This window comes from Pleuronectes platessa, chromosome 10, assembly GCF_947347685.1.
Source record: "Pleuronectes platessa chromosome 10, fPlePla1.1, whole genome shotgun sequence".
Taxonomy (NCBI): Eukaryota; Metazoa; Chordata; class Actinopteri; order Pleuronectiformes; family Pleuronectidae; genus Pleuronectes; species Pleuronectes platessa.
In genome coordinates, this window is record NC_070635.1 from 3,642,045 (window position 1) to 3,662,886 (window position 20,842).

The 20,842-nt window shown below is 45.0% G+C and overlaps 1 protein-coding gene across 1 annotated transcript in view; it reads left to right on the forward strand.

Annotated features, from left to right (window-relative positions):
* The first annotated feature begins 295 nt into the window (after positions 1-295).
* The window catches only part of syngap1b (synaptic Ras GTPase activating protein 1b), an 85,770-nt gene continuing 65,223 nt past the window's right edge, over positions 296-20,842 (forward strand). The window contains 2 exon segments of the mRNA XM_053433515.1: positions 296-587; positions 12,034-12,139. Of these exon segments, the coding sequence (XP_053289490.1) occupies positions 570-587; positions 12,034-12,139 (124 nt within the window). The 5' untranslated portion in view covers positions 296-569.

A 20,842-nucleotide genomic window follows, 5' to 3' on the forward strand; every position in this document is an offset into this window, starting at 1 on the left:
AGACGTGTTATGAAATGTTATTATTTGTATTTAATCATCCAGAATTGCGTGTTCTTTCTAGTGTCCTCTGCTCTCTGCCTGCACAGTCTCTTTCTAAGTATTGTGTGATGACCTCTTCCCGGCCGATCCAACCACACACACACTGTAATGACACCTGACACTGATGTGATGAGGACGGACGTGTCCCAGCATCACTGCTCTCCCACTGCTGATCCTAACTGACCTTTTCTTTCCTCTCCTCTCTCCTCTCCTCTCCTTCCCCCCTGCACCCCCCCCCCTCTGTCCAGATGCAAGGTGTGCCGTCCCCCCCTCCTATCATCATCACCATCATCGCTCCCAGCCTCCCCACTCCTTCCACGCTCCCTCCTACGACCGTCCTGCCCAAGACCGTCCCTCTTTCGACCGTCCCTCCTTCGACCGCCCCGTCTACGACCGCCCTTCCTTCGACCGTCCCTCCCACAACCGCCCCTTGCAAGAGCGCTCCATCTACGAGCGACCCCCCGCACGAGCGTCCGCCCCAGGACCGCTGGAACCCCCGTATCCGTGTGACCCCTGGAAATCAGTTCTACATGTTGGACCAGGAGGAGGTACTGCACCCCCACACACCGGGAACACACTGAGACTGGTGCTGCTCTTGCAGGAGAGGTTGCAGATACAAATATTAGAGAATCACACTGAGTATCACATGGACCTTAAAAGAGCATTTATCACATGAGCATGAAATAGGCACATTTGTATTTTGCAAGCACTTCACATGTCTCTTTGGGGTCAAACAGGTTGAAGGAGTTCTGAACATGTTCTGACACAGTGACTGAGTCTTTGTGCTGCTTAGAGAAATCCCTCGTTTCAGCTAATACGTGTTTTATAAGAAAGAGATCAGAGCGAGTGAAGTAACCAGAGTCTGTCCCAGATGCTCAAGCTTCCCCTGGATCACTGTCGCCTGAGGCCGACTCTTTTCAGGGTTCATTTCAAGAGCCAGTGTCAAGTCGGCAGGAAGCTGGAAACTTTAGTTAACTGGATCCAAACTGTGTCACTTTGACCTCAGCAGAGAAAATCCTCTCAAAGTGGGAGACGTGGGGTTATTTGCATTCAACCTGAGTGATCCTGTCAACAAACAGTTACACAAAGTGACAGGAACTGAGGACAACATGCAACTGGCTATAGGCACAAATGAAATCATGCATCAATCATAATTATTATGTTTATTGTTTCTTTCAAGGTTAAAGACTGATTCTTGCCCCTGAACATCTAAAATAACATTCCTGTGCACAAAACACAATATTGACCTTCTATTAATCCATCTATAGTGTTGTTATTATTTGTTATCATACTGTGTTATACATGTTGACAATTAAATAAAAAATAATTATCGTTAGGATTTTATCACCCAGCCATATTACTGTGTATTGTGGTGTATATGTTAACACTTCAATTTATGATCCCCCTATTTAGCAGTTTATAAATATGGAATAAAAGACTAAAGAACTAATCTTACACAGTTGTAAGATTGAAGTATTTACCAGTTACAAAAACCACACATGACTGGAGGCTGGTCTCCAAAACTCATAAATAGTGATTTAATATTAAAACCCAGTTGTGACCACATGAAATGTGTCTTAGTGGGAAAACAAGTTGACGAATACAGAGGAGTGTTCATAGACTGTATTGTAGTGTGTATTAAAAATACTCAAAATGCATTAAGATCCTCTAATAACTACATCATAGCTCATTATAAACCATTTAATATTTCATATCTAATAATTGCTACAGAACACTCTGTATCATATCAGCTGTTTGTGGAGAAATTGACCAATCCCTCCTTCTTAAGAATATACCTGACACCACTTGTTTGAATCAGGTCTGATGGTTTTGATTAATCGATGCTTGGATGGTACGGCTGGTGAAGAGGAGCTCATGTTGCTCTTCAGGCCAGGAGAGGACACTGTTCTTCTACTTTCCTTCCACCTCTGCTTTGCACTTTCTACTCACAAGAACACCCAGTTTACGGCGAGCCTGCTTTATGATTTATGACACCACTTATGACACCGTACCGGTAATGGAGCCCGAGCCTGGTGTGATCTATAGGTCGCCTCCCAGGACTCTGCTGGCATCATGAGAACCAGACCACAGACGCTGGTTTGGTTTTTTAATTTGGTCGAAAGCCACAAAAAACTTTGAAACATCAGCAGTTTGCAGGAAAACAGTGAAGCAGCTTTTAGCTTTGTTGTGTTTTATTGTGATGTGCCTCTCTGTTTGTACTAATGTATGTACTCTGGGTATTAAACAGTGTGTATTACTGTATTGCACAATAATCCAGTCCTGCACCGAGGCCTGTTGTTATGTTCTAGGAAGCTGGCACGTCAGTAAAGTCATCAATCCTTATGTGGCCCCGTCAAAGCGTGCGGGTGGCGACTTCACTGTAGTGTGTGTGTCTGTGTGTGTGTGTGTGTGTGTATGTGTGTGTGTGTGTGTGCACGGCAGCCAATAGTATTTCAATGGTTCCTCACTCAGAGGGATAGAGTGCGCTGAGATCATGATAAGAGACCTGTGCTGCTCTGGAGGGATTGAATGGAGAGCCCGGGTTCAGTCCTCCTCAGCCCGATCCCTGTCTAATTGTGCCAATAGGGCGGCAGCTGCCAGTGGATGGGAGGCGGGGCTGAGGTGCTGGTATCCGTCACCTCGGCAGCGGCGTTAAATATTCATGCCTGTCACTCTCCTCATGCAGAACGGGCGTCTCGCTTCTCTTTTCTCTTTCACTCACACACTCATCCATTTATTTCCATTCGTTTTAGATGTCTCGCCAAAATAAAGGTTGGGTTAGAGCAGGGCCTGGTTGTTTTTCCTCTCACACACCTCTCAACTCTCATCCCTCTGTTTTTCTGTTTGCTCTCATGCCCGGCGTCCGACCCTCAGCATCCAGTCCCTGCTCTCCAGCGTGTCCTTGCTCTCCTCCGGGCTCGTTCCTCGTTGTAATTTACCGCATAAATCGTTCACTGTGACCCTTTTTTCCCCTCCTCCTCTCTCTCCCTCTGTTCCCTCCATCTCTCACCTCTCTTTATACAGTGCATCTGTTCCATCTCTTTTTCTCTCCCCCTCATACTTCTCACGCCCACCCTCCCTGCGTCTGTCTCCACTGCCACACTTCCCCTTTCCCTTCATCCCTCTCCATCTTTCTTGCCCTCCTACACAGGTTCTCACCCTCCATGCCCTCACCCTTCCACCTGTCCCTCCGCTCCCCCCCTCGCTCTGGGGGGGGGGGGGGGGGACTGGCAGGCGTCTCTGGCTCTCCTGCAGGCCACCTGTCTCTGTTCTCCTCACAGCTCCATTCACTTGCCGCTCTGTTTGTCTGCTCGTTTGTTTCCCCGTTGTTTCATGAGTGGCAGCCATCAGAAGGGTGCAGGGGGGAGGGGGGGGGGGGTCCTCCTGGAGAAATGAGGTGTCACTTTGGGGAATGAGGTTGTTGTGTGTAAAAAATGTGTGTTAATCCTGCGCCCTTGTAGCTCTGGACTCTGACGTGTTGGTCCCATTGAACTGTTTCCTGGTGATGCAGGACACCCCCACTGGCACGTCAACAATGTTGCCTCGTTTTAATTGACTGGGATTTTTGGTTCCCAGAATCTGTTTATTAACTCTGCTATGGAGGTGTTGTGTTTGACCACTGTCAGTCTGTGTTCGTCAGCAGCATTAATACAAAATTATTGAACAGATTTCTCTGAAACTTGGTTGAAGGATGGGACGTAACACATTTATGTGGTTTTAAATTGGATATAGACCCGATTTGTACTGTAGAACTATAGACCAGTACTTGGGTTAGACACGTGAAAACCTGAGGGGTCGTATCATTGATTAGTTTCCTGGGCATATTAGCTGAATTAGTTCTGGGCAAATATTGTTTTTAATAATCTGTTAGATCCTCATCTGTGAGAGTTCTATCACATTTCCATCAATCGATCTATCTGCAGTCTGCTCTGCCTCCTTCTGTCCTGCAGGGGGAGGAAGAGGGCCGGCAGTGACGGCTGCCTGACATCCTCTTCACCTCCTCCTCCTCCTCCTCCTCCTCTTCCTCTTCTTCTCAGCTCAAATTAATCTGAGGCGACAGAGTTTCATATACCACTGCCATGCACCAGTGCCCTGTCCCCTGAGTCATGTGTCCAGGCTGCCGTCCCCCAACTGTGCCAGTATTACGCAAGAAGATACCGACAGGGGGCGGGGGGGGGGTCACAGGAATTGTTTAGCCTACAAGTGTCTGCTGGGAAATATCATCTCCACAGACGTAGCACTGCAGTAATACAAAATGAAAAAGATATCAGTGCATTTCTCATTTCTTGGTTAAAGTGTCGTTCTCCTCCTGCACAGTGTGATGATAGCACGAGCTGCTCTGCAACCCCCCCCCCCCCCCCCCCCCCCACACGCTGCTTCATCATCCTGCATCTGCTGTTGTCCCAGTGCATGAAGTGACACAGAGGGGGGGGGGGGGGGCAGCATGTTTGCTTGTGACCCTGGAGAACACACTCAGGTGGGAGGTAGAGGGATTAATTATGGAATGAATGTGGGTGGGCAGGGAGTCGCTGGAGAGAAAGGTTGATTGTTCCAGAGCGACGCTGACCCGAGGCTCCTGAGGCCACTTTAACAAAGTCTCTGCTATTTCAGTGACGATTACCTGCGATTTCAATAGAAAATCGTCCCTCACTCAAAAAACAAAACATTTCTCAAAAGGTCATCTTGTACAAACAAGGGGTTTAAATGGCTTTTAACTCGGCGGATTTGATTAATTTGTCCGTCCCCGTGCTTCGCGTGCAGGTTTGTCCTCCTCCTGAACACCTCGGAGGCTCCGGGAGAGAAAGCTGAAGACGAGGCCTAATTTGTCTCCTGCCAACTTACAGGGAGCAACTGCCAGATCTCAGTGACCTTAAAAGAAATCTGCTGCCATTTATCATTTTTATTGAGAAGAACTGCGCTTGGCCACGTCTCTCTCTCTCCCTCAGTGGGATGTGAACCCTTAAGAGTGTTTTGAACTTTTCTAATGCACTTAGCATCTACACAGATACGGAGGAAACCAACCGAGCTATCATTTATATTTAAAGTGTTTATTTGAAGGACTTATTGAGTTAGCAGAACAGTGATGAAGCCAAATAGCGGCTCCTCGCTGTGCATGTCTCCAGGTAAACGTTTTTGTCGACTTTCTCTCGCTTTCTTTGCCTGTGCTTACTCAGGTTTCACTAGGATATTATATAACAGATAATATATATAGATATTATATGACATAACTCAATATTTGCATTACTCCATGGTGTGTTTACTGTGCTTGAATGGTGTATGTTTGTAGTTCTGTGGCTAACACTGAAGCTCAGGAGGAGGAGGAACATCTGTCCGTGAGAGGACGTCACTGGTCTGAAGGACAAATCGTGCTTTTGGCCACTTCAGCCTCCTATCGTGATGTACGGGACCCTGTGTGTGTGTGTGTGTGTGTGTGTGTTTGTGTGTCTGTGTGCACTTTTTTACGAGGACCAGTCTGTGTTGGTTGGAGGACGTTTCAAGTTTTCATCAGGGTCAGGTGAAGGTGCTCTCATCGGACATTAGTCAATGAGGTTGTCCCCAGGAGGGTAGAGAAACAACCTCTCTGTGTGTGTGTGTGTGTGTGTTACAAACCCAGCAGTATATATTCGGTTACGGCCCTGTGCAGAAATCCCACATTACACAGACTCTTCCTCACATCTCTCACTTTTTATCCTTGTTCTTCACACAGATATGTACTTTATACTTTCTTATTGTCTCTTTCGATCTCTTCTGAAACACACACACACACACACACACACACACACACACACACTCACACACTGATACTCAGCGTCCCGCCATACCCCCCCCCCTCACCGCTGGGCCTGATGAAGCAGTAGTGACATAATGGGCTCGCCAGCCTGCAGCATCGCTCATCACAGCCTGCCAAGCTGAACAAAAACAGCCTCCTCCTTCCTCCTTCCTCCTCCTCCTCCTCCTCCTCAGATCAATGGCACTGCCTTCCCTCCTCCTCCTCCTCCTCCCGTCCGTCCCCTGCCGCCACCACCTCTTCCGCCCTGCCTCCACCCCCCCCCCCCCCAACTCATCTACAAGTTACTCCCCTTAGACATGTGAGAGAATGAAGTTTGACCAACTCCAGATAATCATCAAGAACTTGTTCATATAAGCTAAAACTCTGCTTTAATCATAAGAGACACAACGTCAGACATCACATCTTCTCTATGTTCCCCAAGTATTGGTCATGATTATATTTGGTTCACACATCCGAAGCTCGAAGTTTAACATCATGTGTAATAACAGACGGAGAAGATCTGGCTCCCCTGGCTACACTGCAGCATCAGTTGATAATACGTTTAATTTAAAATCTGAAATCACGAGAGGCCGCGCCGTGCTTTCAATCAGCAAGAGAAGAGTTTCAGAAAACCTGGATGTTTACCAACTTTCCACAGTTTATAGTTCATTGAGCACACAACGTATTTATCGACTCAGCCAATATGTGTCTCACACACAGACACGTTGGTATCTGCATATCAATTTACCGTTATGCGTCAATATGAAAACTTATTTTACCGATTGAAAGATTTGCACTTAACTTTTCAATTATAAATAAGCTCAGGTCCCACACGTGTTTGCATTTTCTTTATCTAGAACAAAGCGTTTAGGCTAAACTTTAAAATATCTGGCAGAAACTCTTTACTCCTCAATATCTGTCACAGCATCAGCCCCAGAAAAATCCATATGGCTCGGGTTCCACTGTGCACTAAATCAAAACGCTCCTTAGTCTGTTCCTGTTCCCACTCACTCTGTTATGTCACATCTCCAGCTGCAGACCCCCGCAACATCTGACCAATCAAATCCTGCCACACGCAGAGTAAAAATAGCCTCCAGGTGTGTTTCCCCCCCCCCCCCCCCTCTTACTGGAAGCAGTGGTGGGAAGCCATTGAAGTGCCAGGGTGGTGAAGAAAGGTATTCTGGGTGTTTTTTTTCCATGAGTCAAGATGTCAGTGATGAATTGCACCGGGCGGAGGGGAGAGAGAGAGAGCGAGTGGGTTCGTTCTTGTTCAAGTTGATGTGATTGAGGGAAATTAGCATATTTAGTTTCCTGTAATTGAGATGACGAGTCAAGAGTTTATTCTAAAGTCCTGTTTCCTAAAAAGGACAGAGTGTAGGTTGTTGATCTGTATTAAGGAGACACAAACACATGCCTCGGGTTTTCCAGTAACCTTCTCTCCACTGGCGTCTGTGGATGAGAGTGACCAGGCCCATTTGTCTCCTCTGGATCCCATGGAAACAGCTAGGGATGTGGGCGGAGAGAGAAGCATCACTTTAACCCCGGCAGAGAAAATCACCGCTACCCCTTCAATAAGCGACAGAACCATTCAGAGATATCACCTGAGCTCGATACTCCTCCGCACTCTCCTCACTGCTTCTCCTTTTTCACGGAGCCCGAGCTGCAGCGGTGCATCGCTCAGACGTTATGAAACACGGCTTTGCTCATTATGCATATTTAGAAACGCGATCAAGCTGCAGCGGTGACTTTATTTTTGCGTTTGCCGATCGGCGAGGAGTTGGCTGAATGTGAGGTTAACTCGGGTTTATGGTTACTCATCGGCACTTAAGTATATTCGATTAGTTAAACAGGGAATTAGAGGAGAGCTCTCTGCTCTGACAAGACTTGGATTGAAATGGAGGCAGGATGCACGAAGCGGGAAATCATTTAGATTGAAGTTAATGGGTTTTATTTCTAGTCTAAGTAAGTCACTGGTATGAATAAATATATGTTTATGTTGCTTAAACCATGGGAGCTATAATTTGTAGACATATCTCAGTGTGTTTTAATATTTTAAGCACTTCTTAATGACAGTATTGTAATCTTTAACAGCAGTTTATTATCTCGTAGTAAATCTTTAATTCACTGGTTTAGCCGATGCACAGCTTCCTGTTGTGTTATTTAAAGAACAAACACAAACAGCTGTGGAGCATCAATAGATTTTCCAGGAGACTTTTCTCTGCAGTTTTCAATGTGGAGAGGTAATAAAAAATGATTGTCACATCACAGTGTTTCCATATTGCAGCTCCGACTTGAATCAGTTTTTTTTTAGGGCGGGCAGCTGTTCGCTCACTCGTTCAACCATCAACCATCTTGGAGCTCAAGTCTGTCCAGTAACTTCACACATGTGGCTGCAGCCTTCTGTGGCAGTTAAAGGGATAAAAGCAGGAAAAGCACTGGAAATATTATCTCAATATTTCCTCTAAGGAGGTTTTCTGCCATGACCATGTGCTCGTTTGTTAGTTGTGTTGTTATTTAAGTTTTTCAGTAGTATTATGTAAAAAAATACTGAATGCAATTCTATGAAACTCGGAGTTTGCAAATCTGGTTAAAGAGGCAGGTCCAGCGTTTTCTTTTTGTCTCTTTCTCTAACATAGATTAAGTGTTATTCTTCTATTTCACCAGGGAATAAGTCCTGGATCTTGATTTAATGAATCCAGCATTTTATGAGTTTGTACAATTTGCTGCAGATCCACATAAAAATCTAGCGGTTTCAAATGTGGGGTCACAAGGAGACTGTTGGGCCTGTTGTCCGGAGACAAGCGCTCTATACTGATGTGCAAACTAGCAGGAAGGCATTAAATGACCTGCTTCTCCTGCTGTGACATGTCACAATGTCTGCTGTGAAAAGGTATTTGTACTTGCAAACATGTATTTCATTCTGTTCACTAGTTTTTTTGTTATGAACTCAAGTGCTGATCCAGTGGAGATTCTGACCTGTTGGTGGCGCTAGATGAAACACCTGAAGCCACATTTTATTACGATAACAAAAAAAAACAATTGTGATATTTCACTCCCTTCCCTAAAAAGGCTGGAGCAACTTAACTGGAGTGAGCGAGGAAAAACTTGATTTGATGCGATAACTCCTGCTTCAGTTATCGCCCCAGCAAGAGGAGAGCTCAGTAAGTGAAGATGGTGTATAGGCTCCGTGCATTCTCACAGTGGACTCATAAAGAATGGATGCTGTGCAATATATTCTTCATCAACGACCTTGTTCTGTAATTTCCTCACAAGGAGCAGTAGTGAGCCCCGGGACGGAGCCGCAGTTCAATGTGGTTTAGTGCACTTTGGTTTCACCGGCAGCAAAGTGGAGAGTAATCATGTGTACGACATGTTTACCGTGCGTGTTCCTGATTAAGTTTGATCAAGAGACTCGTGGAAACATGATGCTGTGATGTGAAGCATCTTCTGCTCGGCTGCTCTAACTCGATTATGGCAGCAGAGACGTGTGTGTTTGTCTGTGTGTGTGTGTGCATGTGTGTGTGTGTGTGTGTGTGTGTGTGTGTGTGTGTGCATGTGCCAGATGCTATAAGGCTGTAGCGTGGCAGTGGAGAATCTTAGTAGCTTGAAGTGGAGCAGTGTCCGCATGAAATTTTAATGTGCCCCCGCTTTGTCACACAAGCACACATACCAAATAGTAGTTTTTGGTACACGCTCAAAGATGGAGGCATCACACACACACACACACACACACACACACACAGACACACATCTGACTGTCTTTCATCTCAACAGAGCTCCTTCAGGGTGAGTGGCACTCGGCCGCCTCGTGGTACGTGTGGCTCAGTGTGACCTGCCAGTGTCCTTCACTGTTGTTGGCTTTACCCCAACCACCACCCCCCCCACCACTACCACCACCACCCCCTTCCCCCACCACCACCCCCCCGGGCTGCACTGTCCTGCAGCGCTCTCTCTGCATTCAGTAGCACCAGTGACACCGGCTCACTGTGTTCACACCAGATCTCTTGTGTCCGACACATGAAAAAAGCACCGCAACACGACAACAACCAAGCGAGGGGCTGTGCTGGTGTCTTGTTGAGGTTGTGTCAGGGCGGATGTGTAGAGGACAGACTCCTGCAGTCCCCTCCCAGAGGACCACACCCACCGCACTGTGCTCACACTCATTCATCCTCCTGCTCACTTTGGTGCAGAGGGACACAAACTCAAACTCCAAAACACATTTATTACACACAGTCATTTGTGACTTTGCTGGCTACACCTGTAAAAATCCAATGCAATCCGATAAAGTCGTAAATCCTACTTTTACCAATCTGATGATCGGGGTATTTTTTTTTAAAACCCTTTGGAGTCTACAAATAACATGATGTGTCTTGTATATATTTTTTTTTATGTGGCTATAATATGTCAAAGTGAAATATTGTTTTCTGGTTAAAAAGGTGAATAAAGACTCCAAACATGGGCAAAGTAAATATCTTAAAGTTAAAAACCTTCCCAATCACTGTCATACACATATGATTTAATTAACACCAATTGGAAAGATGGCTGAACTCTTATTGGTTTCCAGTTGCTCTGCATTGGATAATCCTAATAAATTAGTTAATTATAACACAGATCTGTCTGCATAGAATCCATTAACATGCCTGCAGAGAGAAAAATCCTGTACAATAGAAACATCTCAGTGTTCAGACATAAAGGAGGAAGCTGACAACACGTCAAGGTCACTACACATTCTAAAGAAGAGGCGTCCACACCTCAGGTCAGACATGTGAGAGACATAACTTTGCTCAGGCGTTAATATTTAAGATGTGAAAAGATGTTTTTGACAAGAATTCTCTCCATTCTAAGCTGTTGAAAGGTAGAGTGTAGCAGAGCTGTAGTGATGGATGGCAAAAGGATTCTATAGTTACACCTAATGAATTAATAAATGTATTATCACTTTATAAAATTGTTACGACTAAGGTCATTTGAAGAAGACAAATCCACCTTTTAGCTCCGTTTTCTTTTCTCCACCATTTCCTGAGGAAAACATCTGGATCTCTGGATTGAGACTTTGTTCACTGTCACGTCTGTTAGAGGAAACCAGCTGAGCTCAGACCTGACAGGCAATCGTGTCCAAACCCGACCTGAGCCTGATGTGTTCCCCCGCCTGATGTGTTCACAGGCACATGCAGCAAAGAGAGCCAAGCTAATGTCACCAGACCCAAACCAAACAGTTTCATGGCTGCATGCAGTCGTTTTTATCTGCATCCAGGGTTGATGAGAGTGAAGCTATCAGGGCCACCAAACCAAAAAAGGACCCAGAAAAGCCAAACAGTCACCAAAGAGCAGAGCGGAGCTGCAGCCGGGTGATAATCCTCCGCCTGCTTATCACAGTCGATCCTTTATTTTACAAACTAATCCTCGTGGAGCTGCAGAGTTTTTAAGGATTCAGTGGAAACTCTTCACAGTGCTGTGTATTCATCACAGATATTTGAAAATAGAAACTCTGCTGTGTATTTCTGGGAGGAATTGAAGTGTGATGCAAACAAATACTAGCTAACGATTGATAGGTGTGTACTTCTCAGTCTACTCTGTGTTCTCTGGACCGGGGTGTCTGATTGGAGCAGCACATTCTCCCCTCTGTTTTCCCTCATGCCTCGTTTTTATGAATTCGGGGACTGTGGGGCCAAATGTGAAAGACGTTTTTATTTTTTCCTATATATAGATTTTTTTCTTTTCTTTCAGTTCTTCTACATCAAAAAAAATGCAACAACTGCTGTGGAGGGTGATAAAGTTTTTGAATTCTTCCTTCGCCTGTTCCCAGAAAAAACATGTTTTTTACTTTTGTTGCATGATGTGTTCAGACTTTAAGGAATATGATGTAACTGTGTCTCCACAACGAGCTTTAACACGCTTAAACACTTGGTTGCTTTGGTAGCTGCTCTCTCCTTTATAACATTTTATTCTTGATTTGTTTCTGCTGGTGTTTTAATGAACTGTTTAATAATAATATAACCAAAGATTAATTCAACCCCAACTGATTTCCTCAACCGGTTCAATAGCTTTATTCATTAAGCTCAACGTGAACAAAGTGCTTCCTCTACTCCAACAGAGAGAAGGACAAAGAGTTCACATCTGCATTTGTGTGTTTGTGTGCAGGGTGCAGTGAGTGTGTGTTTGTGTACAGGGTGCAGTGAATGTGTGTTTTTTTTGTGTATTGACCTTGTGCTCTCCTTTTTTTGCAGGTTCACCCTTTGCTGATGCGCGAGAGGCGCTCAGAGTCTCACAGGAACAAGCTGCTGCGGCGGACAGTCAGCGTTCCTGTTGAGGGACGGCCCCATCCCGAGATGGGTGAGCAGAAACACCTCTTATATCCGGCTTTAACAACACTTGCATCAACGTCCATCCCTCCATCCCTCCATCCCTCAATCCCTCCATCCCTCTATCCATTATCTTTACTGCTCGTCCTCTTGAGGGTTACGGAGGGCGATGGAACCCAATAGCTGATATTGGGTGAGAGGCGGGGAACGTCCTGGACAGGTCGCCAGTATATCACTTCATTCACACCTCCAGTTACTTTAGTGTCTCCAGTTACTCTGCATGTCTTTGGACTGTGGAAAGCAGGAGAACAGACACGTGGAGAACATGCGAACTCCACACAGAAAGACTCCGGCTGGATCCTGATTGGAACCAGGAACCTTCTTTCAATCAAAATCCAATCTACTGTTATTTGCGGTTCATCTCACTTTTATAGAAATTAAAGTGGAATCAAATTCTATTGCGTAAAAGAGACATATTTGGCTCATATTCAGGTTCATAATCTTGAAACACATCACTTTCCTCAAACTGTCCGATGCTGCTGCTCCTCTTTTCAGCCTCTGTCTCAAACCCTGGGGTGCAGCTCCTGTCTCTTTAAGGGTACCCCTTCCTTTAATGCTGGTTCACTCTGTTGTGATTGGTCAACCGCTTCCAGTGCATGTAGGGAAATGTCGACCTCTTCCCTTGCTTTTCCTGTTGTTTTAAGAGGGCGTGCCGGACTAGTTGCTATCGGCTGAATTTTGGGGGGCATCATCATAACCAGGAGGTATGGGCTGAGCTACTGACAAGGTGTCAATTAGGAGCTTCAGGAGCTTCAGGGGCTCCAGGAACAGATCTTCTGGTGCAGGAGAGGAGACGCTGGGCTTTCTAGCTTTGCAGACCTGTATGACTCACTAGAGGAAACAAAAATTGAAAAAAATCCCATTATATATCTCCTTTAAAGAACACAGTCCCATTCTTTTCAAATCACCACATGTCCAGTTTGGCAGGTAATGGTCTGTCCTCCACTGGCCCTGGAGAGACCCGCTCCGTTCTGACCCAGATCCGGGGAAATGTTTTCCAAAAGTTCAGACGCAGCTAATATGAGGTTTCAGCAGTCTGAGTGGGTTATCTGCCAAAGTTTTAAGATAAACTTTCCTCTTAATGTTCATCCAGGCGCCGTTTCCTTTTCTAAACTGCAGTCGAGGGACAGTAACAAAAGGAGCGACTTGTGCTAAATAAACTTGTCACTTCAGATAATAATGACAAACCCAGGCTGCTGGAGTCGTGTGTTCACTTCTACTGGAGTTTAAAATGATGAAAAGGGACCTGAGGATGATTCCAACAAACAAAATCTCCCTAAAGTTCAACCTCTCTTCTCGTCCATGTTCATTTACAGAGACATAATCATTTCTTCAGGTTGGCGTGCTCTCATGAAGCCGCACGGCAGTGACAGTGATGTAAGACTCTTTGAGCCATTACTCTCTTTGTTGTGAGCATCTGAGCCGAGATAAGAGATCCACGTCTGGTCCGAGCTCCAGGCAGCGGTTTTCTCTGCACCGGAGTTTTGTCAAATTGAGCAATTTATCTGTTTTCTTGCTTTGAAATGAAATTCACGCACCGGTACTTTAATAATCTTTTTTAAGTTGTCTCTTAATTTCTTCCTCAGTTGATTTAGAGGTCTCGACTTCCTCCCTGTCTCTGCTCTAACGCTGCTCTGTTGTATAAACCTCTCCTCAGCCTCCGTGAAGCTGACCCTGTGTTTCGCTGCCTCCCTCTGTTTGTTTTGTCTGTCTCCGTCCCTCTGGGCCCTCTACAAATGTCCCGCTCAGTCTCCCCCTCTTCCTCCTTCCTCCACCTCCCCGTCTCACTCAGCTATTTTAAGGGCTTCCCTTGCGACGTCCTCCGGCTCTGAGTCGGCGCCGCTGCCACCTCTGTGCTTCCCCGAACCGTTGTGCTGATTCAACTGGATTTCCCCAAGTTTTTCTTATGAGTGGCTCTCTGACCTCTCGGCAGTCGAGCCCTGACAGTGTGCTGACAGGGCGGTGTCAGTTCATATTGCCCATGCGTAAGCGCACTTTAAAACACATTCACATATGCTCCGCCGCAGGCCCTGGTGCTCCGACACCATTATGGACCATCTGCGGTGCCCACGCCCGAAGAGCCAGAAGAGATTAACGAGCCCGGGGGCAATTAGTAATTATTAGATCAACAAAAAAAGCGAGTGGAGGTTGTCGTGAGGCCACAGTTAGAGACTCTGTCTGCAGGGAGCCTCGTGACCTATTTTAGAAAAACCCCTGACACATAACACGGAGCTGGTGGAGGTTCAATGACGATACTAATGAACTGGGAGGGATTCAGTGTGCATCCAAGATTGTTGAGTCATAAGAAAATAGATTGTGTAATATGTTTGTTTTGAAGTTAAATGGGAAACTTTTGGACTTTGTCACACATTTTATGCGTAATTAATAATTTAATAAATGATATGAACCAGTTCTTGATGCCCTTAATGTTAAAGACGTAATTTACTTTATTTCCAACGATTAGATTAAGACTGAGACCTCCTCACTCCCTTTACACTCAAAGGATAAATAACCAAGCAGCATTTTTTTTAAAGTTAAAGGACTTAAAGGACCAGTGTGTAGGATTTAGTGACACCTACCTGTGAGGTTACAGATTGCAACCAGTTGAACACCTCTCCTCTTTCAGGGAAACTCTCCAGAGCCGTGTTTGGTTTCATCTGTTCTGAGCAATTGTAGAAACGTGGCAGCGCAACATGAAAACATTTCTGTGAGCTTATTCAAAACGAACAAAAACACACTTCTGAATTCTAGATGATTTTAAACCGATTAAACCATAATAGTTTATCCCATCCCTGCCAATAGATGTTGTGTAATCACCCAGCTCCTTTAAACCCTTAAACCGCAGCTGCTGCCAAACACCCCATCCTTTCACTTGTGATTTGTGAAAACACTAATAACTCACCCTTGATTCATTATTCACCAGCCGGGTTGAAGCCTCCAGTTTTTTCACTTGATAGTGATGAGTGGAGACGTTTGACAGCAGTCGCAGCTGGAGGCCCGATGTGGTGACACTCAGATGAAAAGATACCGGGCTCAGCTGCTGATCGGTGGTTAGCGGAGCACTCAGAGCCGTGAGAGGATTTTTGGCGCCGTCACAACACGAATCAGACGACACGGACGCATTTTCGCTCTTTCCTTCGCAACTGTTTATCTTTTTAAATGTTCCGCAAAATATTTTAAAGTCGAGGAGGTAATTAACCTATAATGAAGACATTAATTTTGCCGGATAATTACGGTTGCAGCGTAAGCATTCTATGCAAATACGGGGCTTAATTAACATTTAATGATTGTGTCAGGGGAAAATTACTTCTCTTAACTAGACAAAAAATTTTTTGACTCTGTTTGTTTTATGTTTGGTTCCAAACTACGGATGAATTATTATATCACTGTACCAAAGGAGAACTTTATAGTTTTTTTGTATGTATTTGTACTTTTGACACCGGCAACAACAACTGATTCTTCACCTACCTTTAAACCACGAGGTGAAATGCTCTTTGTGCAGCAGCGGTGATGCAGCTTCGGGGTTCTGTGGACCGGGTCCTGCAGCAGCTCACTTACAAAGTTTGAGAAAGAAAAGCTGCAACCTGCCTCAGCACAGACTGAACAAACAGCTCGTTCCAAACAGGCAGCTTCAGATGAGACACTGCAGTAGTTCCGTGACATTGTTTTGTTAAACTCTGTGCTTTGTGTAGATATCCCCAAAATGTTGTTTGCAGAAAATGCATTCTGCAGAATATTTTGCAGTGCAGCTATAGGAAATACAAAAGACAGTAATGTTCACTTATTCCTTAATTGGTAAAATGTCCGACCGACAGTTTAGAGCTAATTTCCAAAGCCATTCGAGATGTGAAGCCGTCTTTGCCTCGTTGGATTAAGCTGTAGCTCGACACGCAGCAGGCGAACCAAAAGAAAAACATTCACGTTCTCCCTCCTCTCTCTCATTAACCTCCACAAGATGCAATGCAATAATCCCCCCCCCCCCCGCCCATTAATGAATTTGGCCTTTTATGTTTTGTGTTCAAATTGTAAATTGACTTCATCTACGTCTGCTCTGTTGTTGAGAGAAATCTTATTATCTGAATGACTTCGCCGCGGGGACACGAGGGGAGGGGAAAAAAAAACACTACACAAAGCTGATTGGTTGTTAACTTCGGCTGAATAGTTTTTCAGCAACAGAGGTTTAAACACGCGGGCGACTTCTCCTCTGTTTGTCCTTGTGCTTCTCACTGATTCTTTTAGCCGCCTCAGCTCGGCAGACAATTGTGATAAAGCGGCTTCAGCTGAGCAATTGTTCCAGTGCCCTTTGCAAAGTGCGACCTTCATGCATAATCTTTTATTTTTTATTTTTTTTCAAACGTCTGCTCGTACAGTTTTTTCAGGTCTCATATAAATAATACAGCATCATTATCAGCATGAATCCCACGATTTTAAAACGTACTGCTCCTTCGTCGCCCCCCCCCCCCCCCCCCCCCCCACCCCACCCCACCGCTCTGCACTTAGTATTCCTCTCTCACCGCGCGACCTTTACCCCGCTTTTTACCTGCCACCGGCCCACTGCACTCAGGAACCTGTTCCCTCCCCGGAAAGAAGGGGGATGAAACACTGGCTCGGTAAATTAAAGCCAGAGGAGACAAATCAGCTCAGAGAAGGAGGTGCAAGACTTAACAGGGTTTGTTAGAGACGAGACAAGAGTCGTGTCTCATTCCAATCTGGTGTGGATTTGGACTTGAGCCTCTCGTCCACTCACAGACCAAAGTTACAAGTCACTAAAACAGAGATTTTTACATAATCCTGCCAAAGAATATCCATGTGTACTTGTAGAACCAAGACTGCCTCACAAATCTAAATATTTGGTTTTGCACCGGGTGTAAAAAGCGTGCATCATGAAAATCGAGTGATATCCTGCAGTAAAAAGTTATTTTCAGCCAGAATAAAGCTTTGTTCTGTTTTGAAAATTGACTCTTGTCTCGTAGCTGCAGCTTCTATTCTGAGATAAAGCCTCACAAACTGTTTACTCTGTCTGATACCCTCCTCTCCTTCATCCCTCCTGTAGCTGTTTTGGTCTCATTCATCTGTCGCCCCCCCCATCTCCTCTCATCTCTTCCCCCTGTTCTCCTGTCATCTCTCCTGCTCAGTGAAAGTGATAGAATCAGCATATTCCAACAATTAAATGTCTAAATTTGTTGTGATGTGATGATTAAGTGGAGAAAAAAAACAAAACATTTAATTTATCATGTTATTTTTTTACGTGTAAACATCCTAACCACGGTTGGATTATACAGAAGCAAACCATTAATGCACTATTCCATCCCACAAGGTCTAAATATTCCTCAGTGCTCATTATTCCACGTGGGTTGACAACAGCTACACCTCTGGATGCCAGGCTACAGGCCAATAGTTAATGCAACAACAGATGTACATCAATCAGCATTCATTTGCTGTTTGTTACACCTACCCACCGTCTAATCAGAGGAGTCTGTGCTCGGGATAACATCCATCACCCACAACATCATCTCCCTGTTATACATTCACACCGACAGCTTGGTTTGCATGGGAATCGCTCTAATTTATGATGATTTGCATTGTGTGACTTCACCTGAAGAGTTGTCTTCTCCAACCTGAGCCTTAATAATGCCAGTGGTGACCAGTTAAACCAGACATGCACTTGCAGCAGATTATGGGACTGTAGTAAAGTGAGTCTGGATTTTACTAAAGATGAATAGACTGAAAAAAGTTGGCGCCAAATTATGTGCAGGTTTTAGTTTTTGAAGGCCACTGGAGTCGACTGAACTTTTGTGCGGATTGTGCTTTGTTCCGTCCGTCTCCAGTTTTCCGTTTGTGAATATGGTGATGAAAACAGCAGAAGCAGATTAATTTGATGATGTGACAGAATAATTCGGGACACCATGTATTTTCTTCAGAGCGTCACGATGACAGCTCTGCAGGTTGTGCAGGTCTTTTCTATTCTCCCTGACTTGCATATTAAGTTCTAAAATATGTTCCATCATGTTTTTGTCTTTCGTATTTTTTACTATAAGCTCCAGTGGAAATTATGCTTTTTCTACCACCTCATGTGTTTCCCCTTTCTTCTTCCTCTGATGAACGTTTCTTCATTGGAATCTAATGGGAAATGAAACCACAAACACTTATTTACTTGCATTTTTTGTCTGTTTTCATATGATTGCATATATCGAGACTTAGCTGTGATGCTGCAGTTATTATCCTTTAAATCATGGACATTGATGTGCAGTCAATTTTACCCTCATCCAGCAAACTGCTCTTCCATCAACACCAGTAAGACGTGTCACCCTGAAGGGATCCAGCTGCTGTGGTTTAGTTGGATGATAATTATACTTTGATTTCAAACCTCAAAACATAATTGATTTTTTAAATGGTTCTGAAAAACGTTACAAAGGAAAAATTTGATTGGATTTAAGGCTGGATTCAAACTCGAAATTGTGTAGTTAAATAAAGACCAGTGTAGAGTTCATTTAGTGATGATAATGACAAAAGAAGCGTCTAAATGAACTTGCAGGGTGATGAAACCTTGTCCCTGGTCAAATTGAACCCCGCTCCTCCTCCTCCTCTTCCTCTTCCTCTTCCTCCTCCTCCTCCTCCTCCTCCTCCTCCTCCTCTTCCTCTTCCTGCAAAGCCTGGGCTTGTGTTTTTTGAGGAGATTTGCTGAATCATCCATCTGTCTTTGCCCGAGCTGTGACTGAATACAGAGTGTATGCTTCCATTGTGTTTCGGCTTTTGATGGACGTGGACTCAGAGGCCTCAAGGAAGTGAGTGCAGCACTTCTTGATGCTGCACGTCTGCTGGGCTGGAGCAACACTCACTCACAGACTATGTACAGATGCATCTTGAGTTCCCATCACTCAGTCCACTTTCGGTGCGGCCACATTCCGTCCTGTGCCACGTGTGAAGCCCCGCCCACTCAGCTGACGACCTCTGCAAGTTTCACACTGAACTCCAAAGTATTTATACTTCTTTGTGCATAGTGTTAGTTGAGTTGTCTGATTTTTCAAATGGGTAACATCTTATTAGAGCTGCACACGATGCGTTGATTCACTCGCCCCCTCCTGATCCACTCTCTCTCTCTATCTCTGCCTCGCACCGACACACAAACACATCTTTATAATCAGGCTGGTTAAAAACAACATCATTTGGTCTCTGGGAACAGAAATGACGTGCGTGTTTATTTGCATATTGAGTGGGAAGGAAGCTCTGATCTGATATATAATTTTTTGCATAAATGCTTTAAACATTGACACACCTCTAAAGACACTTATGAGTATGAGTTCTTTAAATATTGTTATATTAAAAAGGTTTTTTTGTGACAGTTGAGGATGTCGCACCTTGTACAGACTCTTAATTCCCAAAAGATAAGTTGTAATCAGTGAATATGAGCTATAGAAATAAAATTTGATTTATTGATTGAATGTGGTCACAGGAGATGTAAATTCTAAAAACCAGATGTGAAGAGATCAGCTTGGAGACGCCCAGATGTGACCCAGCGTCTGAAGAGGCCCTAAATAAATGCTTCCCTTGTTAAACTCTCACCAGTAGTGACTTGGACATGAAATTCCTCCTGTAGAAGAGCTTTGGTCTGTTCAAGTGGAAGTCCAGGTTTGCTGAGGAAAAAAAAAATAACACCACTTCACTAGATATATTTCTTCGCTATTGAAAGCTTGACTAAATAACTTTATTCAACACGGTAACAAAGGCTAAAGCTCAGAGTCGAACACAGTTCAGTGAGAACTGCAGGAAGCGGAGCTGCACATTCAAACATCCGCCAGTGGAGAGGATGCTCAGGTGGAGGAGAGATCCCGTCCTCCTCCGGTGTTTGGCTGGGAGGCTGCAGTCAGTCGGATGGATCGATATCAAGTTGGACGACGCGATAAGAAAATAATTCAGACCGACTTCCTCGCCACCTGGCTGACGATCACATCTCCTTCACTTCCCCTGCTGCAGATACTGCTGCTCGCTGAGCGACGTTATGCAAAGCGATATGTAAATGGGCTGATTGTATAACAGGAAAATGTCTTTCTGAATGATGGACCCCGTGGGTTGGTGTGATATAATGGACGGCTATGTTATGATACATTAACCACATGCACAAAGTGGGAAAAACAGAGAGGGAGAGAGAGCTAGTGGGAGCGAGCCTGGCGTGGTTTGAGTGACAGCCGGCCACCGCCTCGGCGTACACCAGGGTCCACGGCTCCCCGGCGCCGCGGCTCCAGGTGTGGCGGTCGGGTTTCGAACACACGGGCTGGCAGAGCGTCCTGTCGGCTGCGTGGTCCGTGGAGACGGCTTCTCGCTGCCACATGACGATGAGAGGAATCCAAGCTTCAGTGAAAGGTTCACTCACCGAGAGCGACTTCCTTCTGAAGTGATTGAAACCGATGCTTTGCAGTCCCGTCAGCTTGTTTGTTGTGCTCAGGATGGATGCACCATTAAGAGTAAAGCATCCGTGCATCTATCGGAGTGTTATATGCATCACATGTCATATGGATTCATTAGTTTTCTATAAATGCTCCAGGAAAGTGTCCCGGGTGGTTTTCTGAGCCGAGAGATTCTGACAGCACGACGTAAACTCATCTGTCTTCACAGCAGCTCGTTGGTCTGAACACCGGATGATCAATGAAGTGCTGATCATCTCCACAGGCGTTTC